This window comes from Pithys albifrons, chromosome 11 (assembly GCF_047495875.1).
Source record: "Pithys albifrons albifrons isolate INPA30051 chromosome 11, PitAlb_v1, whole genome shotgun sequence".
In the NCBI taxonomy this organism is placed as follows: Eukaryota; Metazoa; Chordata; class Aves; order Passeriformes; family Thamnophilidae; genus Pithys; species Pithys albifrons.
In genome coordinates this window covers 25,948,528-25,974,720 of record NC_092468.1, presented here as the reverse complement: position 1 = coordinate 25,974,720, position 26,193 = coordinate 25,948,528, and the positions used below count along the sequence as shown (strand labels likewise).

Sequence of the window (26,193 nt, the reverse complement as noted above, 5' to 3'; positions counted from 1 at the left end):
CTGCCCTTTCCCAGGAAAAAGGGTCTTTGCAGAGCCTGTTTCACCTGAGTCCCACTGCTCAGAGTCAAGTATGAGACAGGCTGTGGCACAAGAAGAGCCTGGAGATCCTGCTGTAGAAGTAACATGTCATGGGGCAGGACAGCAGCTCTGGGGGGGACCAGCTCTGACAGGGATAGTGGTTTATTAATGAAGGACACTCTCAAAGGGACAACACTCAGGCACATAGACAGGATTGGACATCCAGGGATGTTCCTCCCTCACAGCCACTAAAAGAACTCCAGGAGCAGAAGTCACCTCAGGAAACCAGCCTGCTCTCTGCTCCTCTGACATTTGAAGCCATGTAATTCCAATTTCCACAGCAAGAAGTTGAGTTTAACTGCACCTAAGTGGAAATAATCTGTTTCACAAGCCCTGGGGTGAAGGCAACAGGGAGTTCTTCTAAAAAAAGAAGCCAGTTTAGCAAGCTAACAAAAAATCCAACCTGCTTTTGTTCTATCCTCAGGCTGCAGAATATTTAAAAGTGTTGCCAAACGAGTGGCAGATGGAGGGGGACAGACTGTCCACAGCTTTCCAAGCAGCCAGACAGGAGCAAAAGGCTCTTGGGAGCTGCCTTAGGATTGGGAGCATTGTTTGGGAGGCACTGCTGCCCCAGCCCAGGAGGTGGCTGGCACAGCTGCCCTGGGAGCACCTGGGGTGGGTCCCCTCATGGGCAGTGGGAGAGGCAAAGGCAGCACAAGGTGCTTCTGAACTGCACAGCCAATAACTCATCTACAGGAGCTCAGTTTGGGTTTGAAGCAATGCTGAGCAAAGCAGTGCCAGCAGACAACCCTGCCCACACTCCGTGCTCTGAGGAGGGGCAGAGGAGAAGGGGAGGCAGAACGTGATAGTCACTTTGGTTCTTCTGCTGCAGCAGCACTTCCAAAATGTCCTTGAGTACCCCCAAAGTCAGCTCCTCTCCTCTTTCACATGTTCCTCCTGCTCCAGGTCCCCGAGTGCACTCTCATACCACTGTCCTGGGTACTTCAAAAATTGTCTGAAGAACTTCAAACCCTTCACACAAGTATTTTAAAACACAATAAAGCCTTCAGATTTTTTTTTCTGTTACAGCTGTGCTTTACCCTCTCCCCAAGCTAAACTTTTCTGTAATATTCTTTCCCTATACCTGAATGCATTACATGTCCATATAAATGGATGTCAAGCACTCCCATACCTTCTGTTCCACCTTTAGAAACTGAGCCAGTTCCTCAGCAGTGAGATGATCCTTCTTGTCACTGTAGCTGAGGAGCAGCAAGTAGAGATCTCGACGTAAGGACATCATCTTGTAGAACACTGAGAACTCCTCAAAGTTCAGGGTCCCTTGGTTCTCATCTGTGTCTGCTTCCTAAGGGACAGACACTCAGCTCAGCATGGCACACACAGGTGGATTCAGGCAATAAAACAGAACAGGACCTGAGTACACCAACAGAAATGTCATGAATTCTGGTCTGCAAGGATCTGATCAGACACAAATCCTGGCAGGGTAAAGTAACTGCAAAATTAAATCACCATTTATTGGATTTTTTGTGAAAACAGTTGCTACACTAAAGCCACAGATTTCCTACGAAACTCTAATTTCCCTCTTCAGTTTTGAATTCATTTCTCATGAAAGAGGCTTACCCTGGGCTTTACCCTGAGCTGTTGCCCTCCTGTGTGCCCTGCAGTTATCCTGGATTAAAACACAGCAAGGGGCACAATAGTGTCACCCTGTGGCTTCCCCAACAACAGTCTGACACTTTAAAACATTCAGAACAATATCACAGTCTGAAATATACTTTAATTTAATCTGCAACACTCTCAGCCCCTCAGCACTCTGCAGAGGGGACAAGCCTGCAGCAGCAACAAGACTCTGCACCACAATATACACCAAACATCCCCAGTCTCGATTCTTTGTTTCTCCTCAGAGGTAGGAAGAAAGCAGTACTTAACACGTGCTAATACAAGCTTTTTCCTGTGAACATCTGCCTAAGAGGATTGCTCTGCATTTTCAAAACAAAGAATATATTCTAGGCAAGCTCTATGTAGGTCTCTATGAAAAAAGAACTTCAGGAAAGTTCCAACTTGGTAAGTTTTGGGCTGTGGCAAATAATGGAGACAAACTGAAACAAAATCTTGCTGTTGTTCCCCTGAATCACGTCCTCTGTTCAGAGCTGTATATCCAGTGTTTGCCCTCTATTTATAACCCCTCTTGCCATTCCCAAGTCAGGTGCTGTTAAAAACAGTTCTTGTCCCTGTTCAGGTCAGAACCCTTTCTGTGCAGAGCCCTTCCCACACTGACCTGGCTCTGAACCTCTGGGCTTGTCCCTGCAGTGACACACCAAAGGCAAGCCCTCCAGCTGGAGTGTCCTCATCCTGCCACCACTGCAGGACCAGTGCCCCACTCCATCCTACACAGTCTGGAACTGAAGACAGAGCTACCTTTCTTCCCCCCCTCTCAGGACTGGGCTACACCAGCTCAGCCTCTCCTGCCTTTCACTGCCTCTGTCATCCAAACTACAGACTCCCATCTCCTTCTGAGAAGAAAATAATTCCCAGCTATCTGGTGCTGAATGGGATGTTTAATCACTTTTATCTGCAATGTACCTTAAATGACATTTATAATCTGTGGAAACAAGTACAACCCGAATCCATCTCCACAACACAACCCCAACAGCTTCCACACTTCAGCTCTTGGGGAGTATCTCAGAGCTCCAGAGGTGTATCTCTAATGTGGATTTTATGCCAGACAAACAGAACACTTTTGACCACAGAAAATTCTTCATGTTTTACAGCAAACCAGCTTTTGGCTGGGACTGGTTTGGAAGACTTGACAAAACCTCTTTTCACTCCTTTATGTGCTTGGCTTGTCTTTCCTTTCCTACAGTAAGCAGGAGGGCTGGTGAAAAATGGGAACTGTTTTGAGACAACAAAAGTAAAAAATTGATTCTGGTCAAGTATGAGGAAGTTGTTAAAAAAAACCCTAATTACTTTCAGAAAGCCAGTTTATATTAAATAATTTTCCATAGAGGAAATGAAAAAAGATTTCAATAGTAACAGAGTAACTTCCTCGTCCATCAATGCCACCATAGAACAATTCAGTCCACAGAGAGGAAAACAATAATGCAGCTGAAAGACTAATACTGATAATTTATCTTCTGTGTGGCTTATGCCACTTAAACAACATTCTGATGCACCTTTGCCTACACAAGGTAAGAGCTGGACAAAGCCTGTGAGGTGCTGAAAGGACAGAGTTTTAAGTCCCAGCCTGCAGATCTTGCTCTGGACCTGCCCAGCAATAGCCCCAAAGTGGCTCAATCCCCCCCAGGAGCCCACCTGGAACATCTGGCGGACCTTCCTGCGGGGCAGGTTGACGTTCAGCTTGTGCATCAGCTGGTGGATCTCCTCGATGTTCAGCAGCCCATCCCCGTTCCTGTCGGCCTCCTCGAAGGTCTGCTTGACCCAGCTGCACACGAGTCAAGGACAGCCACCACAGGGCCCTTTCCCAGCAGAGGGGGCACAGCCCCTGGGCAGGGGAACCAGCCTTTTCCCCTTCCCTGCCCTTGCTGCAGTTTCACTCAAATGTTTTAAACCAGAACTGGTTTATGGCAATTATTTGCAGCTCAGTTTGCAACTGAGCCTTTTCCCACTCCCATTTCTGCTGCTGGTTTCTCCTCTACAACATACTCTTAAATATTCAAATATTGCTGGGCTTGCTCTGATATCTTCTTCCACCTCTCCCTTCGTTCTACTTGAACTTCTCCACTTCAAACCAGCACCTTTCAGCCCCTCCTTGCACACAGACCCCTCGGCACCCCTCTGGCTGAGCTCTGACACTGGCTGGGACTGGCACAGGATCATTGTGTGTGCAGTCTGGCAGCTGCCACCTCTGATAAACAAACTTACAGTGATGTTTCAGCAGGACAGGAGACACAGCAGGCCTGAGCAGCTTGGAAAAGGGGTGGTTAAACCCAGCAAACTGAGGGTGTGTGCAGCAGAGCATGCAATGCAGCCCAGTGGGTCTGTGCCTGTGTGGGTCAGAGTTAGCACTGAAAACACACCCCAACAATACCCAAGTGTATATTCCCCAGGAGGATTTACAAGTGACCACTGGAGATTTCCAGGAGGCAGAGGACAGGTTACAATTTTAAACAAGATTGGCTTGTTGGGGTTTTGTTTGTTTGTTTTTGTTTAGGGGGAAGAGTGTTCTTTGAGTAAACAGCAGTGAAAAACAACACACCAGGAAAATATTCTGTGGACACGAAGTTCACTTTGGTTACTGGGCTGTAACAAACATTTGGGAAGCTTTACAGATTTGTGGTCCTGACAATCAACGAGGCTGAGAACACACAGATCTGACTTACACCAAGAGAAACAGAGATGGCCAAGAGTTACTGGTCAGTTTACTGAAAGAATCCCAGAGTGTTGGGGTTTCACCTGCACTAGTTTTCAGTTAGTATCACCCTCAAACCAGTGTCTCCTAAGGGACTTTGCAAGTTGCAGCAGAAGAATAAATGCACAGTTGGGGAAATAGAAGTTGACAGAAATGCTGAAATCATCCTGGGGTCAGTATTTACTGAGATAAGTAGAAATAACTGGTTTGACCCTTCAAAAAGAATTTCATTAACAAAATGGAAGACTATCCCCTGACCTCATGCAGTTTAATCCACTCCCTAAGGCACAGCTGATGCTTTATCTCATGTACAAGTGTCCATGTCAAACCCATTACTCAAGTTTCCTCTGCAGTCAATGGGAGGGTTTTGGTCACCTAATAGGAGGTGAAAGGACACCCTAAGCTGGAGTTCCAAGAGCCCAGCCAGGAATGGGGAATGAGGAGCTGGAGCCCAGCCCAGCAAAGGATACTGGTCGTGCGTCCTCTGGCGCTTGGCGAGCGAGTCCTCGTCGCTTATCCCGGCCATCAGGTACTTGAGCCCCGTGATCCAGGTGCGAGCCTCCTCCGGGTTGGAGGTGATCAGGTCCAGGGACTCCAGGTGGCTGCCATGGTAGATGGTGAAGCAGCAGCTGGGCTCAAAGCTGCCCTCGGCGTGGCGGTGGAAGATTTCCGACTGCTGCCCCTCGGTGACTTTGTAGATGGAGTCGATGACAACTGTGGGCAGAGGGGGAAACACAAACTGACGTGCTCAGAGAGCAGCCAGCCTCCTTCTGGTTTGAACAGCTCTGAATTATTCAGGCTAAGAGTCACTAAACTTTATTAATATTACATCTCCACATCCACAAGCCCTCTCTGACTGGAAGGTTTTGCTTGCTTTGGCTGCACCGAGTCCCAGCACAGCTCCACACACTCCCTGCGACATGGCAGTGCTGAGGACACAAAGGGGAGTGTGAGGAGACAGGCTCCAAGTGCCTCCCCCTGGCCAGTCAGCCCTGGGGGGCTCCAGAGGGCTGGTCCCCAGGCAGGAGGGCAGCACAGCCACGATGGGGCAGGGCTGATCCCGGTGCCACGGCACCCACGGCTCCTCCACAGCACACACTGCCCCACAAACACCAATTGCCACTATTTGTAGCCTTCTCAACTGCTTGTTTTTAATCTCAAGGCTCCGTGACAGTTTGGAGAACTTCCAGCCTTTATTTTATTCAGTAAACTCCTTATTTGCATTTCCAATTTGAGACAGTGCAGCAGGAGCAGCTTCAAGGAGAAATAATGCTACCCAGTCACTGCAGGATGTAATAATGCCTGAAGAAAAGGATCACAGTCAAGATTAAGAAACCTCAGTCTAAACTCTTCCAGGTTCTGTATTTAAATTTGTGATGTATACATTGAAAAGAGTTCAGCAGTTCAGTTTGCTTATATTTCACATAACCCTACAGAAAATGTCCCCATCTGACTGAACGACACTGCCCCTCCTCAATCCTCAGCTTTCAGGTGGCTGAGCTCTACCCATGCTCTTGAAGACCTTCATGTAAGTAGCACATCGTATTTCAATGAAGCATCAAACAGCATTTCTTTAATTGATCTCTCTGTAATTCACATTCTAATACTGAGCTGCCCAAACCCCAACAGCAACAAGGAGTTTACTTTTTGCCTTCTCGCTCTTCCGGGAGGGTCTCCATCGGATGCAGGTCCTGTGCTCGTCCAGGTAGAAGAGCCTGACCAGCCCTTTGGTTCCACTCTTCAGCTTAACCATCTGAGTCCCAGACTGCATGACACTCATGCATCTTTCAACTGTGAAGCAGAGCAGAATAAATTCAGCTAATGACATGACTTACTTCCAACATCTGCCAAGCACATAAACACTTTTCCCTTGCACCTCTGGTGACAAACTGATCCCTGCTGTGAGACATACTGTTCCTTCTTCACTACTAACTTCTCCACACAGGAAAATGGAATAAATCACCTTCCCAACAAAGGAAGCAAAAAAACCCTTACCATGTGTTGAAGGAAATTATTTTATTGTTGTTCTATGCTTATCTCACTTAAATCTTTCTATATTACTGTACTCAGTACTGCAGTTTTAAACCCCAGCACTCCATGAATTTGGACTGGTGAGCTCATCATTCAAACTTCCTGCTCCTTTGGGCTCCACAATCTGTATCCTGCGTTTTTGCCACCGGCAGAGCTGCTCACAGCACTGTGCCCAGACAATCCCTCCTCCCCAGCACACACAACATTCACACCTTCCCATCCTGCCACCACACTTCAAGCACATGCTGTGATGACTCCCTTTTATCCACCCATCCCATCCGAGGCTTTGTTTCTCTCTTTTGACTAAAATAAACCCATCACTTCCATTTCATCTCACATCTTCCCTCCTACAGCCCTCCAAACACTCGGATCAAGGTAACATTTCCTCCCATCTCAGTATATATCCACGCTCTTAAATTACCCTCTCCTGGTTTTATCCTTTCACAGCCTCTCCTCACTTGGTATCAGTCCAAATTCACCTCCTGGGTGATTTGTTTACACTCTGGCTAACTCCCAAATATACAGCCTGGCTCTGTCTTTATGTCTTATCACCCTTCCTCTCTCCACCACTTCCCTCTTCAGTGCTCCTCAGTATCACAGCACAGACTAACTCACCCTCCCACTCCTCTCTGCCACAGCTGGGATTTATTTTCCCAGCTCCCAACACCTCTGACAGACACCACAGGCAGCTGGAGCAGCATCTGAACACTGGTCAGGCAGGTTGTCACCAGAATGGCCCCATGGCTCCCTCACACACTGGGAGCTGCAAAGCCAAAGCTCACACTGAGTAACTCCACCAGGAGCAGCATCTGCCCTGAGTTGTCTTTCTTGGAGCAACGAGAGGACTCAGGTTGAGCTGAGCAGAACCAAAATCCTCTGGAAGCATCACATGAATGCAACAAACGTGTCCTGTATGATGTCCATAAACACATGGCACTCCCTGAATCACCACACGTGCAAAAGGTGAGTTTGGAAGGGCTTTAAGATACATCAGAAAAGTGACACAAGCCAGACACAGATGCCAGACTACATGTGAGACCAAGCCAAGCCCTTCAAAATCTGAACAGGAGTTTGAGTCAAACACGTTGGCTGGGCAGTCCTAACTTGTGTCTATCTGAAGATGCACCAAGTACCAGGCAGACAAACCTTTACACCACCACGGATGGACAACTCAGACCTTCAGAGAAGAAAGAACTGAAGCACAAACAGTCTCTGAAACTTCCTACATCTGCTTTTCCTGGCAGACCCTGCCTTTCCTTTGGAACTGAGTCTAGACCAAGTCTGCCTTGGATTCCCACCCACCAAGCAAACAAGACTCATCCCCCAGCACAGAATGAAGGCCCTGGAAGGAAAGGTCCCCCATCTGGGTGCATACACAAGTGTGACCTGCTCCATCAGCCTGGCACAGACCACGAGCACCTTTTGATTTCACCAACAGAGATCACTTGCAGCAGGGCTTGAGCTCAGTAAGAGGTTTAGCAACAAGCTGCTCAACACAGAAAAGCTGCTCCTTTTCACCTAAGGCTGGCAGGCATTAGTCAGATCTTACAAACCAACTCATTCTCAAGTAAGTCTCTATGAGCATCAGCTCAGCTGTCAGAGGAAAAGCCCACCCTGTTTTCACCAATGTTGGGGACAGGCAGCAAAAGGCAGAGGGGAAAGACTCACATTTATTTAACAGGAAAAGAAAATGGGCCACGCTCAGACAATTACAGCCAACAAAACCATGGGGGGAAATAAAGAACATAAAAGACAATCCAGTTCTTCATTGTGTCAATTGCCTAAACGTTTCTGCATCCCATTTGTAATTGTTACAGGTGCATTTCACATTCATGTTTTCAGACTTCAGAATCAAAGTTATATGGAACAGATTTTAAGACTTTTTTGCACAGACAGAGAAGAGCAGAAAGAACCTGCCCAGGACCTCAACAGTGTCCACTTCTCCAACACCACCTGCATTCAGGCTGGTGCCCAAGGAAGCACCATCTTTTCTGCTTGTGCTTTCCCAGTTCCAAGAAATACCATCACAACTCAAACGTTTAAAGAATAGTAAATGTGTAAGAGAGTTCTTTGCATCATCCCTGCTGTGGAGGTGTTAATAACAAAGAATCCACGTTAAAGGACGGACTAAGGTAATGGAAATGCCACAGCAATCACAGGCCCACCGGGTTTCAGCTCTGCAAACCATTTACAAAACACCCCATCCTCCCCTCCAGGCTATTTATAAAATATAAGCACGCAAATAAAAAAGGTCTTTTTTGAATCTATTCTCCAAATGCTAATTCCAGTCTCGCCAGACACTGCACATTTGCATCTGAATCAGGGGAAGGTACTGAGCAGAGGCAAGGCAGAATAAAGCTCCAGAAGGGCAGTTCAGGAAGGCTTTCACTAAGAAATAGGGGAGCTGGTTCCAGAAAAACATCCAATTCTGCAGATAAACCAGGAATACAGAGTAAATGAAGCAGCTCCCAATGCAGATGGATATCAACATTTGAGGAAGCAAGACACGGTTTCCATTAGAGAGTATTTTCCTGACACAAGGACTAGCTGTGCATTTTCTGCCCAAAGCCTGAAAATGAATTAAGTTAAACTAGAACACAACGCAGTTTATGTTACAAGATCAAAGAAAATTAATCTGGAAGTTTAAATAAAGAAATATGCTTATGCATTACATATGGAAGGTGTCCCTGCCCACGGCAGGACTGGATGGTCTTTAAGGTCCCTTCCAACCCAACCCATTCCATCATTCTATGATGTTTAAAGCTTTAAGTGGAAAAAAACCTGAAAACTACAATCACTTCTGTTTCCAGAGTTATGCAAACCTGACAGTCCAAAATCATCCCCACAGACACTCTGTAGTTTAATGGGATTTAATAATATTGGAATACCAGTCTATTTTTCCCTCTCCAAATAACCATCTAAAGCAAACCAGACCTGAATTCAAATATCACTTTTTAATTTCTCCTCAAGCAACAGCAATCATTCCCAGCAGCACAAACCTCCTTTGGGGAGGAGCTGCTTCTGTCTCCAAGTGCAAACCAGATACAAACCCATCTGTGCCAGCTCGACCTTCTCTGGAGCAGCCACGCTGGCCAGCAGGTGGGAGAGCTCTGAGGCCAGGAGGAAAGCCATGGAGCCCCTGGAAGCAGGAACGGAGCCCCAGGAAGCAGGAACGGAGCCTGGACCGCTGCCCCTCAGGCAGGAGCTGTGTGTGCTCCCGGAGCTGCTCCTGCCTGAGCAGGGACCCCTCTGCTGCTGGAGCTGCAGCTGATCCCAGGGCACTAATCCTGCCCAGAGCGGGCAGCGCCACCGTCCCGTTCGGCTCTAATCCATCCCCACGGGCAGTCAGGGCCAGGGATGGGCTCAGCACCCCACACAGGGGCATGGGCTCAGCACCCCGCACAGGGGCATGGGCCCAGCACCCCGCCCAGGGGCATGGGCTCAGCACCCTGCCCACCGGCATGGGCTCAGCACCCCGCCCAGGGGCATGGGCCCAGCACCCCGCCCAGGGGCATGGGCCCAGCACCCCGCCCAGGGGCATGGGCCCAGCACCCCGCCCACCGGCATGGGCTCAGCACCCCGCACAGGGGCATGGGCCCAGCACCCTGCCCACGGGAAGCTCCCCAAAACCTGACACTGCACTCGGTTTGACGGCCTCTCCCTGGATCCAAGGGTTGGCCATCCATGGCATTCCATTCCACAGCCACAGCCCTCCTGCAGCCGTGCCCCACCACAAAGCTTTTAAGGTGTGCAGGACCCTTTAGTCAATACCAGAAGGGAAATGTTCCGAGTTACAACATGACCCTGAGCAGCATTCCAGCAAACTGGAAACGCACTTTGCTCCACAGGCACATCCCAGCAGGGAAACCAACAGTCACTCCCACAAGAGCTCACCAAGTTTAAACAGATATGCTGGGCAGTTTCTGCTTCCATATTTTGAGTTTCAGCCATTCAAGAAAATACCATTAGCTAAGCCTTGGTAGCCAAACTGCAATGCCAAGAGCCTACAGCAAAATCTGGATAGAATACAAATTTCTTACTGCTGTCTGCAAATACAGTTCTTTTTTTCCCCCTATTGTATTACTGCATGTTATGAAATTAATATTTCAAAGTGCAACCAAAATGACAAAAGGTTTGGTCTCACGTCTTGCTCTTATGGACTTAATGTTACAGCCATCTGACAAAACAAAAAGATTAAATAAGGTATAAAGAGCATTACCAAACACTGAGAAGTGTAATTATGAAAGAGGATATAAACTGGGTTTCTAAATGAGATGCACCCACTGCATTAAGCTGACATTAAGCTTGAGGAGATAAAAGGAACCCATAAAACACAGGACTTATTTTTTCAACTGCAACATCAGCTCCTCTCCCCTGCATTCAGTATTTTAGGGTTTACTGTGCACTTCACAACAGGTTGTAAAGCACTGGCACAGCTGCCCAGGCAGTGGTGGAGTCAATATCCTTGAAGTGTTCAAGAAACCTGTGGATGTGGCACGTAAGGACACGGCTGAGTGGGGAACACGGTGGTGGTTCTGAGCTGATGATCATCAAGGTCCTTCCAAACCAGCCACCACCCCCTAAACTGGAGACCAGTACACAATTAAACTATCACAATCCAAGTAGTGGGGATACTCTGGATCCAGTCACACCCTACAACAAAGCCCCCAACATTCTCAGTTCTCTGCATCTCCTCAACACCCTGTTTGGCATCATTTACTCATCCTGAGCACACTAAGTTTGCCCTCACACTAATGCCATTAAAAGCCATTTAGCCCCCACCTGCAGTCCCCAGAGAGCACATTCCATCCAAATCCCCCAGAAAAGCACAAATATCCAGCACTAATATCAGCACAGTGCTGATTGCTGTGTTGTGTAACAGCCACAGGGCCAGGAGGGCAGACCCAGGGCCGGGGGAACCACAGCCCCAGGCAGGACTGGCTTTAATAGCCACAGCTCATACTTTATGCCAGATTTTAATTTGCTTTGCAGCCACTCTTCCAGCCCTATGGAATTCTACATTAAGCTTCTTACAGTGGCTTTAATCCTAATCTCTGGGAAGTCCACAGACATGAGATGGACAATCTCTCACACTTCTGCAAATCTCAGGAAACCCTCGAGGAAGTCACAGAGCACCAGCAAAGACACCCAATGGTGGGGCTGGTCCTTGCCAGGCCCAGCTGAAAAGGGCACAGGCAACCCATCTCAGCCCTGGAGATGCAGAGAATCCAAATGAGGAACCAAACACAAACTGGGAATAATCAAAACAACTGTGAATGTTGTACTAGCAACGGAAATCACTCTGGAAAACAACTCATGCTTGTAAAGTCACCAAATAATACGAAAACAAGACGGGGTGAAGCTTGACAACAACAAATAATGCCCAGAAAGGGGAAACAACTCCAAACACAACCACAATCTATCAGCATAGTTTCAACTCTTCTTAGATCTGTCTGCCTGGTGTTGTCTTTTTTCTTTTCAAAAAACAAAACAAAACCAAGAACTTGGTAGCAGCTGCTCTCAGAAGTCACCTTTGAGTAACACATATTTCATAGAAACTGCTCTTTCAGCCTCCCCTATTAACACTGCTGGCTCAATGCCCTGCTATGATCAATAACTCATCTTATTTCCACATTCCAAGAGAGTGGGTTTTGCCCTTTGCCTCCTCCACTGCTGATCCTTGACATGAGAGCACCCAGAACCCTTTCCCAGACTGAGGCCCCCTCCTGGTTTCACACTCAAGAGATCAGAGAGGAACCAGAAGCACTCAAACAAGAGCCTGGCACTATGGTATCATCCCAGAAGGGTTTTAATGATGCTTAACCACAACTTTTGTTCCCTCAGTGAGACTTCAAGAGTACTGTGCAATGCAGAGACTGTCTTGCCAGGACAGGACAGTGCCCCATTTACAGGGGCTGTGACCCCCTTTTTGGGAGCAACTCCTCAGTGTAGCAACTGAAGCCTGGGAGAGCAGCCCTGAGAGACCAGGAATAATGCATATTTGCCACCTCTGCCCAAGGATACCTTCCTTCTGCTAGCTCAGCAAGCTTCCAGTCATTATCTTCACGCAATCAACCCAGGTTCCATCCCTTCTCCAGAAACAGCCCCCATCAGAGCTGCTCGCTGTGGGTGCCACTGCATCACAGCAGGACTGAGGGCTGTCAGTTTTCCACTAAGACTATGGAATTAATGCTTTATCCACGCTGAAAAGCTCAATCATTTAAGCACAGACATGGCAGCTGCCAAAGCACATTGTCATATCAATGGGGCCAACAAGGAATGCAGATTTATTAAGCAAACACAGTTAAGTTTGCACATCCTAATCCTCTTTATTTAGGGAGAATCCCTCAGCAGGGAGGGCACAGCAATTGATTATGATACTACAGAACATGTGGGAAAAGCAGGAGACTGGAGAAATGGAGGAGAATTCCCACTGCCCCTGGATGAGGAGGAGGAGCAGCAGGTGCTGCCGTGCCAGGCTCAGGAGTGGCACTCAGGACAAGCATCCTCCTCACTGCCGTGGCAGAGCACAGGGAGAAGGAGGCAATCCTTCTGTGGGTCTTGGCCATGTCTCCCAAGGAAAGCACTCAGCCTGGCAGTGCCCAGGCACCAGCCAGGAGCAACACCTCCCTCCAGGAGCCCCGCTGAGTCACCCCTGCAGCGCCGAGACAGGAGCTCAGCCTTCGGTGCCTCACAGAACTGCCACAGACCACTCTGAAAAGCAGCCCAGGAGCCTCTGGAAGCACAGGTGGAAAACAGTAAGCCACGAGCTTTTCGTCTTTCAGAATCCCAGATCTGCCCTCTAAACAAATCAATAAGTACATAAATAAGGATCATACACCTGTGAACCAAGCCTGTCTTGTTCTCAGCCTGCCTGTGTTGTGTTACTATCCAGGGAAATACAATTCCCACCACAACATAGAGCTGGGTCAGATCCTCTCATCCACCACACCCTCTCCAAATACACCATTCCTTTATATCTCACACCCCCTGCGTAACTTCTCCAATTTAACAGAAATAGAAAAAGAACCACATCCAGGCCCTTCCTGCAGCTTGTTCCTGTCCCCACACAGGAGCCATGCAGAGGATAAACTGTCCCAGCTTCAGAGCAGCCAGTCCTGATGTCTGCAAATGTATCAGCAAACAGCACCATGTGACAGCAATCTCAGCACCTGAACAGCACCACAGCCTGGGAGGGGAATGAGCAGCAGGGCAAGAGCAGCTGGAGCTGCAGGATGAGGCAGGGGGAAGAGGAACCCTCCAGACCCGGAGCTGGCTGGAGGGAGCTCTGCCGCCCCCTTGGGCTGCCAAACCAACCCACCTCTGGGGCTCCACTGGACAGCAGCAGGAGGGGAAAACTGCAGATCAGAACTGAAGGTGGAGTTAATTAACCTTTAACAGTAATGAATGGAGACTACATTGCAACAGATGATATGAACTAATTTATTCACACTCCTCAGAAACAGTCATTCTGCTAAAGAAACATGTTTATCTATTCTATTCTAAATTACCCCAGAGCAAGTCACTGACAGTGAGTCATCTGTGGGCAAACAATGAACTGACAGTCTCAAACAGCAAAGTAATTTTATGACTGAAAGGATGATGTTTTGTGCCGTTGAGTTTCATGCTGATCAATGTTTCTATTGGTAACGTGCAAACACCTCCAAACCCTCTGCCTGTGGTGGTGCTGAGGATATTGATGACGTGCCACAGCCCAGGCACCAGCCCTGCCCTACAGCCTGATTTCCTGTCCCTCACACAGAACAGCCTCTGGTGGCTTCTCAGGCTCTCATTCCAGCCATCCCAAAAGCACAGGGAGTAGCCCCTGCTGCCAGGCTGCCCTCCAAGGCATGAGCTTCTGATGGAGAAAAGGGAAAACAAGCACACACATCTCCTCTTGCAGCCAACCCAGTGCTGGGGAAAGCTGGGAACGTTTCCTTCAGCCAGTTCTGCTCCCTGGCCCCTGCTTTGCCACCCATTGCCCCATCCCAGCTCAGCACTGAAGGGGGTACTGAACTGAAGTTTTCCATCTGTGCCACATAGTTTTGGGAAGGCAACAGCTCTTCAGCAAACTGCAACTACCCTTCCACCTTCACACCACAGCACTCTGTGCACTTAATGAAACAGGAGTAAACACACACCAAACAAAGGAGACTAGAAGTAGTTAACAAGCACCTAACCCAGTCACTAACTGGTCTACTGTGCCCTTGGCTTTGCAGAACAGATTAGGTGCCTCTCATGGAGCCCTCAGCATCCAGCTCCAGCATCCTTTGAACCCTCCCCAGGGCCATGGAAGGTCACTCTGGTCAGGCTGGCAGGTGAGTCAGTTCACTTCACACAGGGAACACCTCCAGAACACACCAAACCTCCCCAGGCCTCACACCTGGCACAGCTGCCACGTGCAAGTGCTGTGACAGATTCAAACTACTACTGGAATTAAACCTGTGGAAGACCAGGAGGAGATTGATGATATCCACTCAGACCATAATTCCTTTCTGGACCACTATTCCAGAGTCTACACTTAATTCTTGTTTTACAGGTTCTTGGACAGCTGCAGATACAGTCCTGAAGCAGCACTAACAATGATATCGGACAGGCTGCTGCCATGGGCCCTGGGATGAGACCTGCTGCATTTGGGGCTGTTTCTCAGCTCAGCTGTGCCAGCTGCATCCCTGGTGTCTGATAAAACACTCGAGAACTACAAAGCACCAGTCAAAGACCAGCCCCACAACCAAGGCAGGTCTGTGCAGTGCCCACTGTGTCCTAGTACTAATCCTTCTCCAAGCTCCAGCATCTCCTACTCCCAGTGCCAGCAGCCACCCAGGAACTCACAGCCAAGCTGCTACAGCTGCTGCTTCCCAGGAGAGCTCACTGTGGACCTGGGGCAGTGCCCACCTGTTCAGGTGTGCATTGATCCAGGTGTTATCCTGCAGCACCTTCAGGTGCATTAGCTGTGCCCAGGGGGTGCACCTGCCGGGATCACTGTCAGTGCCAGAGGTGCCAAAGCCCACCCTGCCTAACGGGGACCAGGCACTGTGCCCACAGCACACAATGCCAGGGCTCTGCCCACGCTGTGCTCTGTCACCCTCAGAGCCCGGCTGTGACCCCGACACCGCGGTGGTGCCACCACACCAGGCACCAGGGACACCCTCACTGTCCCCCAGGCAGGGATGGCAGCGCCACTAACCGAGGAAACCAACAGGACTGGGCACTATTGCTGCTGGATCTGGGGAAGAGAAGGGACTGCAGTGACCTCAGGCACAGTTCCACCACCACCGAGTGCTCCGGTGTGGAGTGTTGGGATCTGCACACACACTGACACCAGAGGCAAAGGCTAAACCCGATGCTCTCCTGGCAGCCTGTTCCAACCCCCTCCAGGTGAGCTGGCTGTTGTGAATTATTCACTGGGGCCATATCCATTACCTCCTGAGCCTCGGGAAGCAGATGGAGTAACACCTGGGCTCCTTCACCTGAGCATCAAACCTTAATGCAGAGGCACCCAAAGCCTCCTACACAGACCTACAGACTTGGCACTGCACCACAACTCCAGCACAGCAGGCTCTGCCCTCAGAGCATCTACAGCTCACTTCCTCCTGAAATAGCCTGAATTTCTTATACAATAGCTGTGTCTATTCCCAGTAACTTTCCCTCAACAAGAAATAGTGAAATCTACAATTCCAGATACAAAGAAACACAACAGTATTTGTCATCCCTCAACACTGCCCTGATTTACCCTGGGCAAAATGATATTTCTGAGTGCGACCCATGACTTTTGGTGGCTTAATTTTAGACTAGTTTGTTTGATTTTAAACTACAGACAGTCTTGTCATGCAAATGCCTTCTGACCTACCCAATTTCAGCAGCCCAGCTCTTTGCTAAATGTATTGGCAAGTTTTTTCTTTAAAAGCACATAATCTTTAAGGATGAGCAAAACACGAAATGTACTTTATGTCCCATGATTCCCCTCTCTACAGCATTTACCCTCTATCCACTTAGAGCCTTAAGCTAATTGCCACTTTCCACCCAGCACTGACTTCAACGGAACAAAATCAGACACTAAAATCACAAGTTACTGAAGAAAGTTACTCAAGATGTCCTCCTTTTCTGAACCATCTCCCACAATTCTTGAAAAGAAGCATCTTTCATCCAATGCTGTTTCGTCCAACTCTCACACATCATTTACATGTGTGTTATGCTGTTTGTAAGTGCCACTAGAAAAAGCAACAGAAACTCTTCTCCACAGAAAGCCACAGCAAAATGCCCAACAGATGAAAAGGTCAAGAATGTTTTGGTTCAAGGCAAATGCATTTGCCATGATTTAAGCCAACACACAAGTGCAGTCTGTCCTGACCAAAGGAGCAGTACCTCACATGCAAACTACACATTTTCAGAGAAATGTTTTTTCAGGTCAATACAAAAATTCCAAGTTTTCTTGTCAAACAGTCAAGAACGTCACACATTTTTCATATGAGCAATGTCCACAGAAATACAGTGTGAGTTACCACACAGAAGGATTAAGTTACCTGAGTTTTCTACAAGCATTTCCAGAAATGTTATGAGCTCGTCCTACAGCAATTCCAAACTCAAACATCCTCAAACATCCTTACCTTTTTCTGGACTCAAATTCTTATATACTTCAAGGTCTGCCATTAATTTTTGAACTCATGCATTACTGGCAAGTCGAATGGAAATCTCCCTGGCAGGAAAGCCTCGGTTCAATGCTCATGCCTTCGGAGCTGCCACATGTGGAAAGCAATCCCTGGAAGTGCAGCGAGCGCTGCCAGCTCTGCTCCTCAGGACGAACGGCGAACCCTTCGTGATCCGCAGCACAAACCCAGGGGCAGCCGCAGCCAACTTTGCTGACAGGAGGGAAGCAGAGCGTGGAGCGGAGCCGGGAGCATCTCTCGTGCTGCTGCCGGGGGGATGCTGAGCGGCGGCTGCTCCGGGTCCGGCACACGCAGCGCACGGAGAGCTCCGGCAGCGCTGCTGGAGCCCGGGGAGAGCAGCTGCACTCGGGGAAGCAGCAGGAACTCTGCAGGCAGCCAGGGGGGCTGCTCGGGCAGGGATTACCACCCTTCAGCCACAGCACGGGAGCGTGACGCAGGCTGGATGCAGGGGGAACACCCACCCTCGCTCCGAGGAACTCCAGCAGCATCTGCCGCTGGGATGCTGCGAGGAGGGAGCGGAGAATCCCCATGGACCACACGCCTCTGCCCGGCCCCTGTGCCCCCTCCCCTGCCTCTGCCCCTGACTCCAGGGGGATCAGCCATTCTGCAGGAGGAGGGCAGGGAGGGCACAGATGCAAATGGTTTGTTCAGGCTGTGCATCACTGAGCTGTGCATTTCATAAGAACCAAAGTCCCCTGCGAGATGCTGAGCACTGACTCTCCCAGGAGCTGCAAAACCCCACTGGGCTCCTGCAGAAATCCTGGGCTGCTCCTGAAATCAGGGGGTGACAGTCCCTGGGGAGCAATGGGCACAAACATTCAGACTCACATAAACTGCACTTACCTACAATGGAGCCCGAGGGGACACAGGGCTGGAAAGCACAGCAAGAATAAAGTCAGCTCCAAATACAGCACTTCACATCTTTCATTTATCCCTTTTCTAACTGTTTTACTCTTCAGCTGGCTCTTCCACAGTGACACATCAGCACCCCAAAGGAATTTCCAGCTGTATTCTCTAACATTGTGACAGCAGTAAGAGGACAGAATCTGCCTAGTGCATGCCAGGAAAAAGTTACTGGATGAACAGTGTGATTGAGAGAAGGAAACAAAGAAAAGCAACCCAAACCCTCAACCCCCATAGTTCTACCTGCCTGCAGAACTTCAGTGAGATGGGAGACAAGATGCAAGAGGAGCTGACATGTTTTTCTTACTGAGAAGTCATTATTTCTTAGCTGTTGCTAACACACACACACAGCCAGGCTTCCCACAGCCCCCAGGCCATGAGACACTGCAGGGGGGGTGCACTATGGCCAGCAACCTGCAAAATGAAACAAGAGCCCAGACCCACTGCAGGAGGGTTGTTGGCTGCCCTCGGGTTGTAGTTCCAGGGGCATTTCAGGTGTGGAGGGCAGGACACGGCAGCAGTCCCACTGAGAGGGGAGTGTCACCCGTTCCCAGCAGGAACAAGGGACATGGCGCAGCCACGTCCTTACCCCACCTCTGGTTCTCTCCTCACCACATTAATGAATCAGAACTTCACTCTGAAGCCTCTGACAGTTATCAACACATTTGCATTCAAGTGAACTGATGTGCTATAGCTGCAATTCAACGACAAAAACTGTCACCACTGCACAGTTTAACATCAGACTGCACTTGATAACGTGCTAAGTACGAATTCTCACACACTCCTACCACTGCATCAATCGTGTGAGGAGCTGGACACACCATCCCTAACACCACAGCTGCTCTGTCAGAAACCTTGCACACTCATTAGTACATTCTTCATTATTTTGTCTGCAAGGGAAGCTTCATTTTAAAACCAGAAGTGCTCAAATGGTTTGTGGCTTTGGAAATTCAAGCAAGTAATAAGGGGTACAATGTTACAGCAAACAAATGAACACTGTATGTAACTCAGGAGACATTCCAAGCGGTGTGAGAATAGCTGTAGGTTTATTCAACTTTCAAAAAAAATAAAACAAATCAATCCCCATGACCACTCCTCAGAGCCAAACCAGGTTCTGCACCTAATCCAAGGCCTATCAGTCGGAGTCAAATCTGCAACTGATGTGGCCCTGAAGACACACCATGGGACAGTTTGTCTGTCTGCAAAGGGCAAAAAGTTCATTTCATACCACACCTGACACTGCACCTACATGTGATTTAAGCAGCATCACCTCCACATGGTTCCAGTGATTCCATCCCCTCCCTGCTCTCAGGGCAGTCACCGGCCCCTCCTGGGAACACTCTGTGGTGCCACAGCAAAGTTCCAACAGAGTCTCAGAGCTGAGGGTGACAAACAATATTTCTAAACACAAACTTGCCTTGCCATTACCTGCAGCTGATTGACATCAATGGCCAGAAGACAACAGGAAGTATTTTCAACCATCACCACCACTGTGCCAGAACAGACACCACACAACCCCAATAATTTAATTTCCCTTGGTAGGAAGGGGAACAGCCTCACCTCTCTGCCTGCTTTGCTACTTAGATTTTCTGTCCATACCTAACAGGGTTCAGATTACTGAACAGAGACACAGCACTGCAAAATATTCATTTTCCAATAAATGAGAATATCATTTAACTAACAGTTTTGAAATTACAGCATCAGAAGATTCATTTTCTAGCTCATTGGTTTTTCCTTTTCCACTGTCAAAATAGCTGGAAACCAGTAAAAAGCCTAATTCTGTTAAAGAGCAAGAAAAGATGCTTAGAGAACTAACACCTCTCACAGTGAATAGATAATGAAATAAGGAGATACCAACATCTTCATATTCATCATCCAAATTTAATCTTAGACCTAAACTGCAATACAAACTCCTCATGGAAAGTTAGCTAGCAATGAATAAAACCCTGTATTAGCTGCGTGGAAAACTTGTCTTTTTTATCAGATTAAAGCTTTTATCAACTCATTTGTCATTAATGAAGACACTGTTCTGTGGAAAGCTGAGAAACACGCTGGGATGGAAGGGGGAAAACACTTGGCTTTGGAACTCAACCACCTAAAACACCATCTGGAGACAGACCTCACACGAGATTCCTCCTTCCAGCAAAGGATGGATGGAGAGACAGACACAGAGTTCTCCAACAAAGCACCAAGACAGTTTCTGCAGGCATTTTAGGCCCTTTTGTAATCTAAGTGAACTTCAGTACATAAATTCTTTGGTGCCCTTCTTGCACATACATTTTCATTTACATCTGCTTGCCTCGAGGAAGGAATTGTGGATATTTCAGTACATAAATCAGAATATGAACCAATATACCAATTCCTGCACTACTGTCTTGTCCTGCTTTGCCCAACATCAATACAGAACTCCAGCTGAAGCCGATGATGAAGCTCTGAGGCCGAGTCCTGCACTGTACATCTGACCTCTGCAGCTCTGTGCCTCCAGCCCTGGCTCACACGAGGGGCAGCAGAGCCAACTGCACAGCCCTGCCCTGCAGCAAACAGCAGCCCTAACGTGTTTGTGCCATTTGGCAAAGACCGAGCACTGCTCCCCCCAAACTCTTGTGCTCCAATAACCAAAATACACCATTTTGCTCCATGGAAAGTAAAACATAACGAATTTTATGTTCTTATTCACTGGGCATGAAAGTTCAAGATGCCTGAAGCAAAGAAACATTCCCTCATCCATTTCCTTCAGCACAAGTTGGGAGGCAGATAAAGCCCCAAAAATGCTGATAAGGACCTGTGTCACTTTTCAGGCTCAGCCTCAGTTCAGAACGTCCAGGCAATGGTTTTTCATAGGTGAGGCAATTGAGCCACCAAACTTGCTAAGGCCACTACAGCCTGGACGTGGCACGGAGCCCCTGCTTGTCCCAGCACAGCCTGGACATGGCATGGAGCCCCTGCTTGTACAGCCTGGACATGGCATGGAGCCCCTGCTTGTCCCAGCACAGCCTGGACGTGGCATGGAGTCCCTGCTTGTCCCAGGACAGCCTGGACATGGCACGGAGCCCCTGCTTGTCCCAGGACAGCCTGGACATGGCACGGAGCCCCTGCTTGTCCCAGCACAGCCTGGACGTGGCATGGAGTCCCTGCTTGTCCCAGGACAGCCTGGACATGGCACGGAGCCCCTGCTTGTCCCAGCACAGCCTGGACATGGCACGGAGCCCCTGCTTGTCCCAGCACAGCCTGGACATGGCATGGAATCCCTGCTTGTACAGCCTGGACATGGCATGGAGCCCCTGCTTGTACAGCCTGGACATGGCATGGAGTCCCTGCTTGTCCCAGCACGGCCTGGACATGGCACAGAGCCCCTGCTTGTCCCAGCACAGCCTGGACGTGGCATGGAGTCCCTGCTTCCCTTCAAGCAGGGGGTTTACACCAATCACCATAAGTTTTGGAGTTACTGAATTGGTCACAAGCATAAGTGAATTCAAAAAACTTAAAGAAAAAATAAAATGATCAGATGTGAAGATAATAAATGCCATTACCAAGATGCAGCCTCTGGCTGGGGAAGGACTTGCATTGCTGATGGGAGGCACTGGGAGCCACAGGAAGGGCTATTCCACACACACTGGGAATTCTTTTCTTTTTTATACTTTTAGCCCCAACCATGCACTAGTGAAGGAGATGGATGTTTGCTTTGACAACACAGCCATTCCCACACTGTTATTATTGCCAGCAAATAAACAAAACATGATCCACATTCACAGCTTTAAAACCCTGTGAAAATAAAAAAGCCCTCTTTCTCTGAGCCCAGAGGGATGCTGTGCTTTTATCTTGGCACTGCTTGCAACAGGGAGGCAAAGAAAGTGGGTTCATCAAATCCTCCAGGCTATTCCAAACATTGTAATTGCCTGTCTGCTCTGTTCTCCAGGAGCTGCTGGAATAGCTGAGCCCCAGCTCTGCCCCCAGCCTGCTCCTCTCTGTGCACACACACACACCCTGCTGCATCTGCTGCTGCTGCTGCTGAAGAAAACTGACACTTCTGCTTCTGGGCAGAGAAGGCTTCCCAGAGTACAAGGCACAGCAGCAACCTCCACTTCTGTAACCAAAAATTCAGACATAAACAGGTGAGAATTCCAATGTCCTGCAAATGCAGCCATTAGCAGCTTTTCCTAATAAAATTACAAATCAGGAGAAACCCTCGGGCAATGCTGATGCACTCAGTACTTCATTACATGCACCAGTGTCAGCCATTGCTCAAAGACAACCCGTTAGAGCCCCATGCAAAGGCCCGCAGTTGTGTATCAACACTTTCTCCTGCCCAACAACATGCAGATGTCCCCAAGAACCATTCTAGTGTGGCAGAGCAGCACGACCCACCTACAGCAGCGTTTTCCTCAATGGAATGGGAGCACTGCTGTTTGCATTTGCTGTTCACTGTACACAGGAACTGAACTGGGGCCACATAAATATTTTCCCAGTCTTATAATCCCATTAGTCAATACATTGCTTGCTAATTGCACTTACAACTCCAGAGCAAGAGCACAAAGAGGATGCTTTAACAGTTCTTCCAAAACTGGCAATCCTCAGCTCAAGGCACCCTAGTTTTCCCTGTGTATTTTATATATTTGTGGACAATTTTCAATTTGTTTTTGTGCCAACTTTCCCCATCAGTTCGAATAAGCCTTTTCCTCCCTGAGCTTTCCCTTTGCAAAGCACTCAGGGCCAGCAGTCACATCCCCTCTCACTCTTTGATTTTCCAAGCTAAACAAACCTGACTCCTCTCCACTTCTGGAGCCCTTTTCTGACTGTTCTGAGCTCCCTTGCTCAAATACTACTGACTAGAACTGCATTAGGCTGGGCCTCGTGGCACCAACACCTTCACTGCAGTCCTGAACACTCAAAACTGCATCTTCCTTTGACTAATCACAGAATCCCAGACTGCTTTGGGTTTGAAGCACCTTGAAGCTCATTTCATTCCACCCCTGCCACAGGCAGGGACTCCTTCCACTGGCCCAGACTGCTCCAAGGCCAGGCACTGCCAGGGATGGGACATCCTGCCCCAAGGCATCCCACAGCCAGGTGCCCACTCCTGCAGGGACAGTGTGCCCTCCAGGGGGCTGCAGCCTCACATGGGTGTTCCTGCTCCAACCTCATCTTTTGTTTGTTTTGGTTCTCTGGGGACCTTGGTTTTGTTTCGGGTTTGTTGGAGCTTTTATGGTTGGGTTTGAGGTTTTTTTCCTTTACACAAAACAGGTCATTTAAACTACTCCCAAGAAACACAGAGCTTCAGCATTCTCATTTATGCAGCCCACAAGTTCTTGCATTTGAACCCCTCAGCTGGAGGTGAGCAAAAGGAACAGCATCTGCTCAGGTGCTTAAAGCAATGCAGGAGCCACAAGGGGATGGGGGAAACACCAGAGAGCAGCAGAGTCAAGCAGCAAATTTCCTCTTGTGCACCTCTGTGGATGCTTCCAGTCCTGAGGTCTCTCCCTGTGCTTTATCAGAACGCCCACTGACCACATGGGGTAATTTTACCTGCCTGCCCTGCCCCTGAGGCACAGCAGTTCCTCCAGCTCACAGGGGCAGTCACAGGCACAGCAGTTCCTCCAGCTCACAGGGGCAGTCACAGGCACAGCAGTTCCTCCAGCTCACAGGGGCAGTTACAGGCACAGCAGTTCCTCCAGCTCACAGGGGCAGTCACAGACACAGCAGTTGCTCCAGCTCACAGGGGCAGTTACAGGCACAGCAGTTCCTCCAGCTCACAGGGGCAGTCACAGGCACAGCAGTTCCTCCAGCTCACAGGGGCAGTTACAGACACAGCAGTTCCTCCAGCTCACAGGGGCAGTTACAGGCACAGCAGTTCCTCCAGCTCACAGGGGCAGTCACAGGCACAGCAGTTCCTCCAGCTCACAGGGGCAGTCACAGGCACAGCAGTTCCTCCAGCTCACAGGGGCAGTCACAGGCACAGCAGTTCCTCCAGCTCACAGGGGCAGTTACAGGCACAGCAGTTCCTCCAGCTCACAGGGGCAGTCACAGGCACAGCAGTTCCTCCAGCTCACAGGGGCAGTTACAGGCACAGCAGTTCCTCCAGCTCACAGGGGCAGTTACAGACACAGCAGTTCCTCCAGCTCACAGGGGCAGTTACAGACACAGCAGTTGCTCCAGCTCACAGGGGCAGTTACAGACACAGCAGTTGCTCCAGCTCACAGGGGCAGTTACAGGCACAGCAGTTCCTCCAGCTCACAGGGGCAGTTACAGACACAGCAGTTGCTCCAGCTCACAGGGGCAGTTACAGACACAGCAGTTCCTCCAGCTCACAGGTTCAGCCACAGACACAGCAGTTCCTCCAGCTCACAGGTTCAGACACAGCAGTTCCTCCAGCTCACAGGTTCAGCCACAGACAACAACTGTGTGTGACCTTCCTGATAGCCCCAGTGTCACTGAACCATCCCAGTGCTCCCAGTGAAAGCAGATGGGGAAGAGCAGAATGAAGGCAACACCCCACCAGTGGTGGGCAGTCCCTACTGACACAGGGCTGGAAAGAGGTGGAGAGGCCAGAAGATAAAATTAGAAACTGAGAGAATTAATTACAATTATGGCCACAGAGTTTAAACAAAAAGTTTGTTTAAAGTGCTTAAGAAGAGAGGATAATTAGCACAAGTAAAGTAAGTAGGAACAGCTACTTGCAGAACTGCTGAGACAAAATCAGCCACTTGCTAAACAAGTCACAGGTTCTTTCTGTTTAACAATTACAGAATATTGGCATTCAGAAATGTAGGGAAATAAGCTAATCAACGACTCCATGTGCTTGCTCCCAGGAGAGCCATTGCTCTCCACATCAGAATATGAAACTATAACAGTACTAACTACCAAAAATCACAAGAACACTGTGTAAATTAGGATTAATAGACACTAAGCTGGACACACACAGCCCAACACTGGAACACTCACTGACAAGGAGCAAATCCCCAAAAAGTTCCATCAGCCCTTTTCTCTGTATCAGCACAGCCCCACCTTGTCTGCAGCATCAGGAGCCCTGTCCCAACTCCTGGGACATGCACACACCCTCACACAGGCTGGGAGAGCTGCCACCTCTGTCACTGCCCAGGGAACTGCAGCTCCCTCCACATACTCACAGTGAAGGGACTGTTGCTGCAATGTCTTGCTCAGGTTAAAAGAGACAAATGGGAAGCCCTGAGAGATTCTGTCAGGGAAAAATAATTAATCCTGTCTGATCGTGAACAAAAGACAAACAAATTAAGCCATGGAATCTTTCTGGTCTAGGACTCCTGCTAATTATGCCTTCAACTTTAGAGAATTACCACTTTGCAGACTCATCCCCAATAGCTGTTCACAGATTACCAGACTCTGTGCTGATGGATCATTATCCAGCCTTTGCACCATTAGCAGGATAAAGACCTTGTGCTGCTCTGCAATAAAATACCACCTCAGGTCAGGGCATGGGCCAGACCCTTCCTTCACGTGTTCTGGAACAGCAAAACTGCAAATACACATCCCAAATGTAACTGCTGCAGTTCCTACACTGGTGCCAGAGAGCTGGAGCTGCCTGGAGAGAAGGGCAACCAACAGGAATCCACCAAGACACTGCCAGGGAAGGGGCACTGGGTGGGCACAGCTGGGAGACAACTCAGAAGGAGAATGATCCCACCCAAATCAGTGGGACTGCAGGAGTGCCCAGCTACATCCCAGGAGTGAGCCCATTCCATCCCAGCAGCAGAGTGGCTGTGCCTGCAGGTAACAGGGACACCAAGCACTCTGCCTGGAACACAAGCCACAGATGCAGCACACACAGGAATTAATGTGACAACACCACTGTCAGACTGACTTACAAAGTTATAACGTCCTCCTGGTGTCCCAAATAGAAGTAGCAGTGCCCATGGGCAAGAAAAAAGCAGTACAGGGGAAAATGGGGTTATTTCTGAACAGGCTTTCATTAGGAAGATCCACAAACTGACAGATGATTAATTCTTCCACTAAGCCATTAACTTCATTGATGGTGACACAACCACAGTGACAAAAATGCAGAGAGAGTCTGGTTTACAGAGGGCTGCAAACTTCCCAGGGCTGACAAATACACTGAAAATTGAGATGTATGATCTCTAGGAAAAAAATACCTTTGCTTTGAAAGAAATGAGTATTTCTATCTTTAATTCATGGGCATTCCACTCTGATGTTATT

The 26,193-nt window shown here is 48.9% G+C and overlaps 1 protein-coding gene across 2 annotated transcripts in view; it reads right to left on the bottom strand.

The window, feature by feature from the left end:
- The window catches only part of PLCH1 (phospholipase C eta 1), a 44,970-nt gene extending 26,978 nt beyond the window's left edge, over nucleotides 1-17,992 (bottom strand). For both annotated transcript variants that reach the window (XM_071566161.1, XM_071566162.1), the window contains exons 1-5: nucleotides 17,947-17,992; nucleotides 6,050-6,196; nucleotides 4,876-5,119; nucleotides 3,349-3,478; nucleotides 1,211-1,381 (exon numbers count right to left, since the gene is read on the bottom strand). In XM_071566161.1, coding sequence (XP_071422262.1) covers nucleotides 1,211-1,381; nucleotides 3,349-3,478; nucleotides 4,876-5,119; nucleotides 6,050-6,185 — 681 coding nt within the window. In that variant the 5' untranslated portion in view covers nucleotides 6,186-6,196; nucleotides 17,947-17,992. The remainder of the gene's footprint in view (nucleotides 1-1,210; nucleotides 1,382-3,348; nucleotides 3,479-4,875; nucleotides 5,120-6,049; nucleotides 6,197-17,946) is intronic.
- Between the last annotated feature and the right edge of the window lie 8,201 nt (nucleotides 17,993-26,193).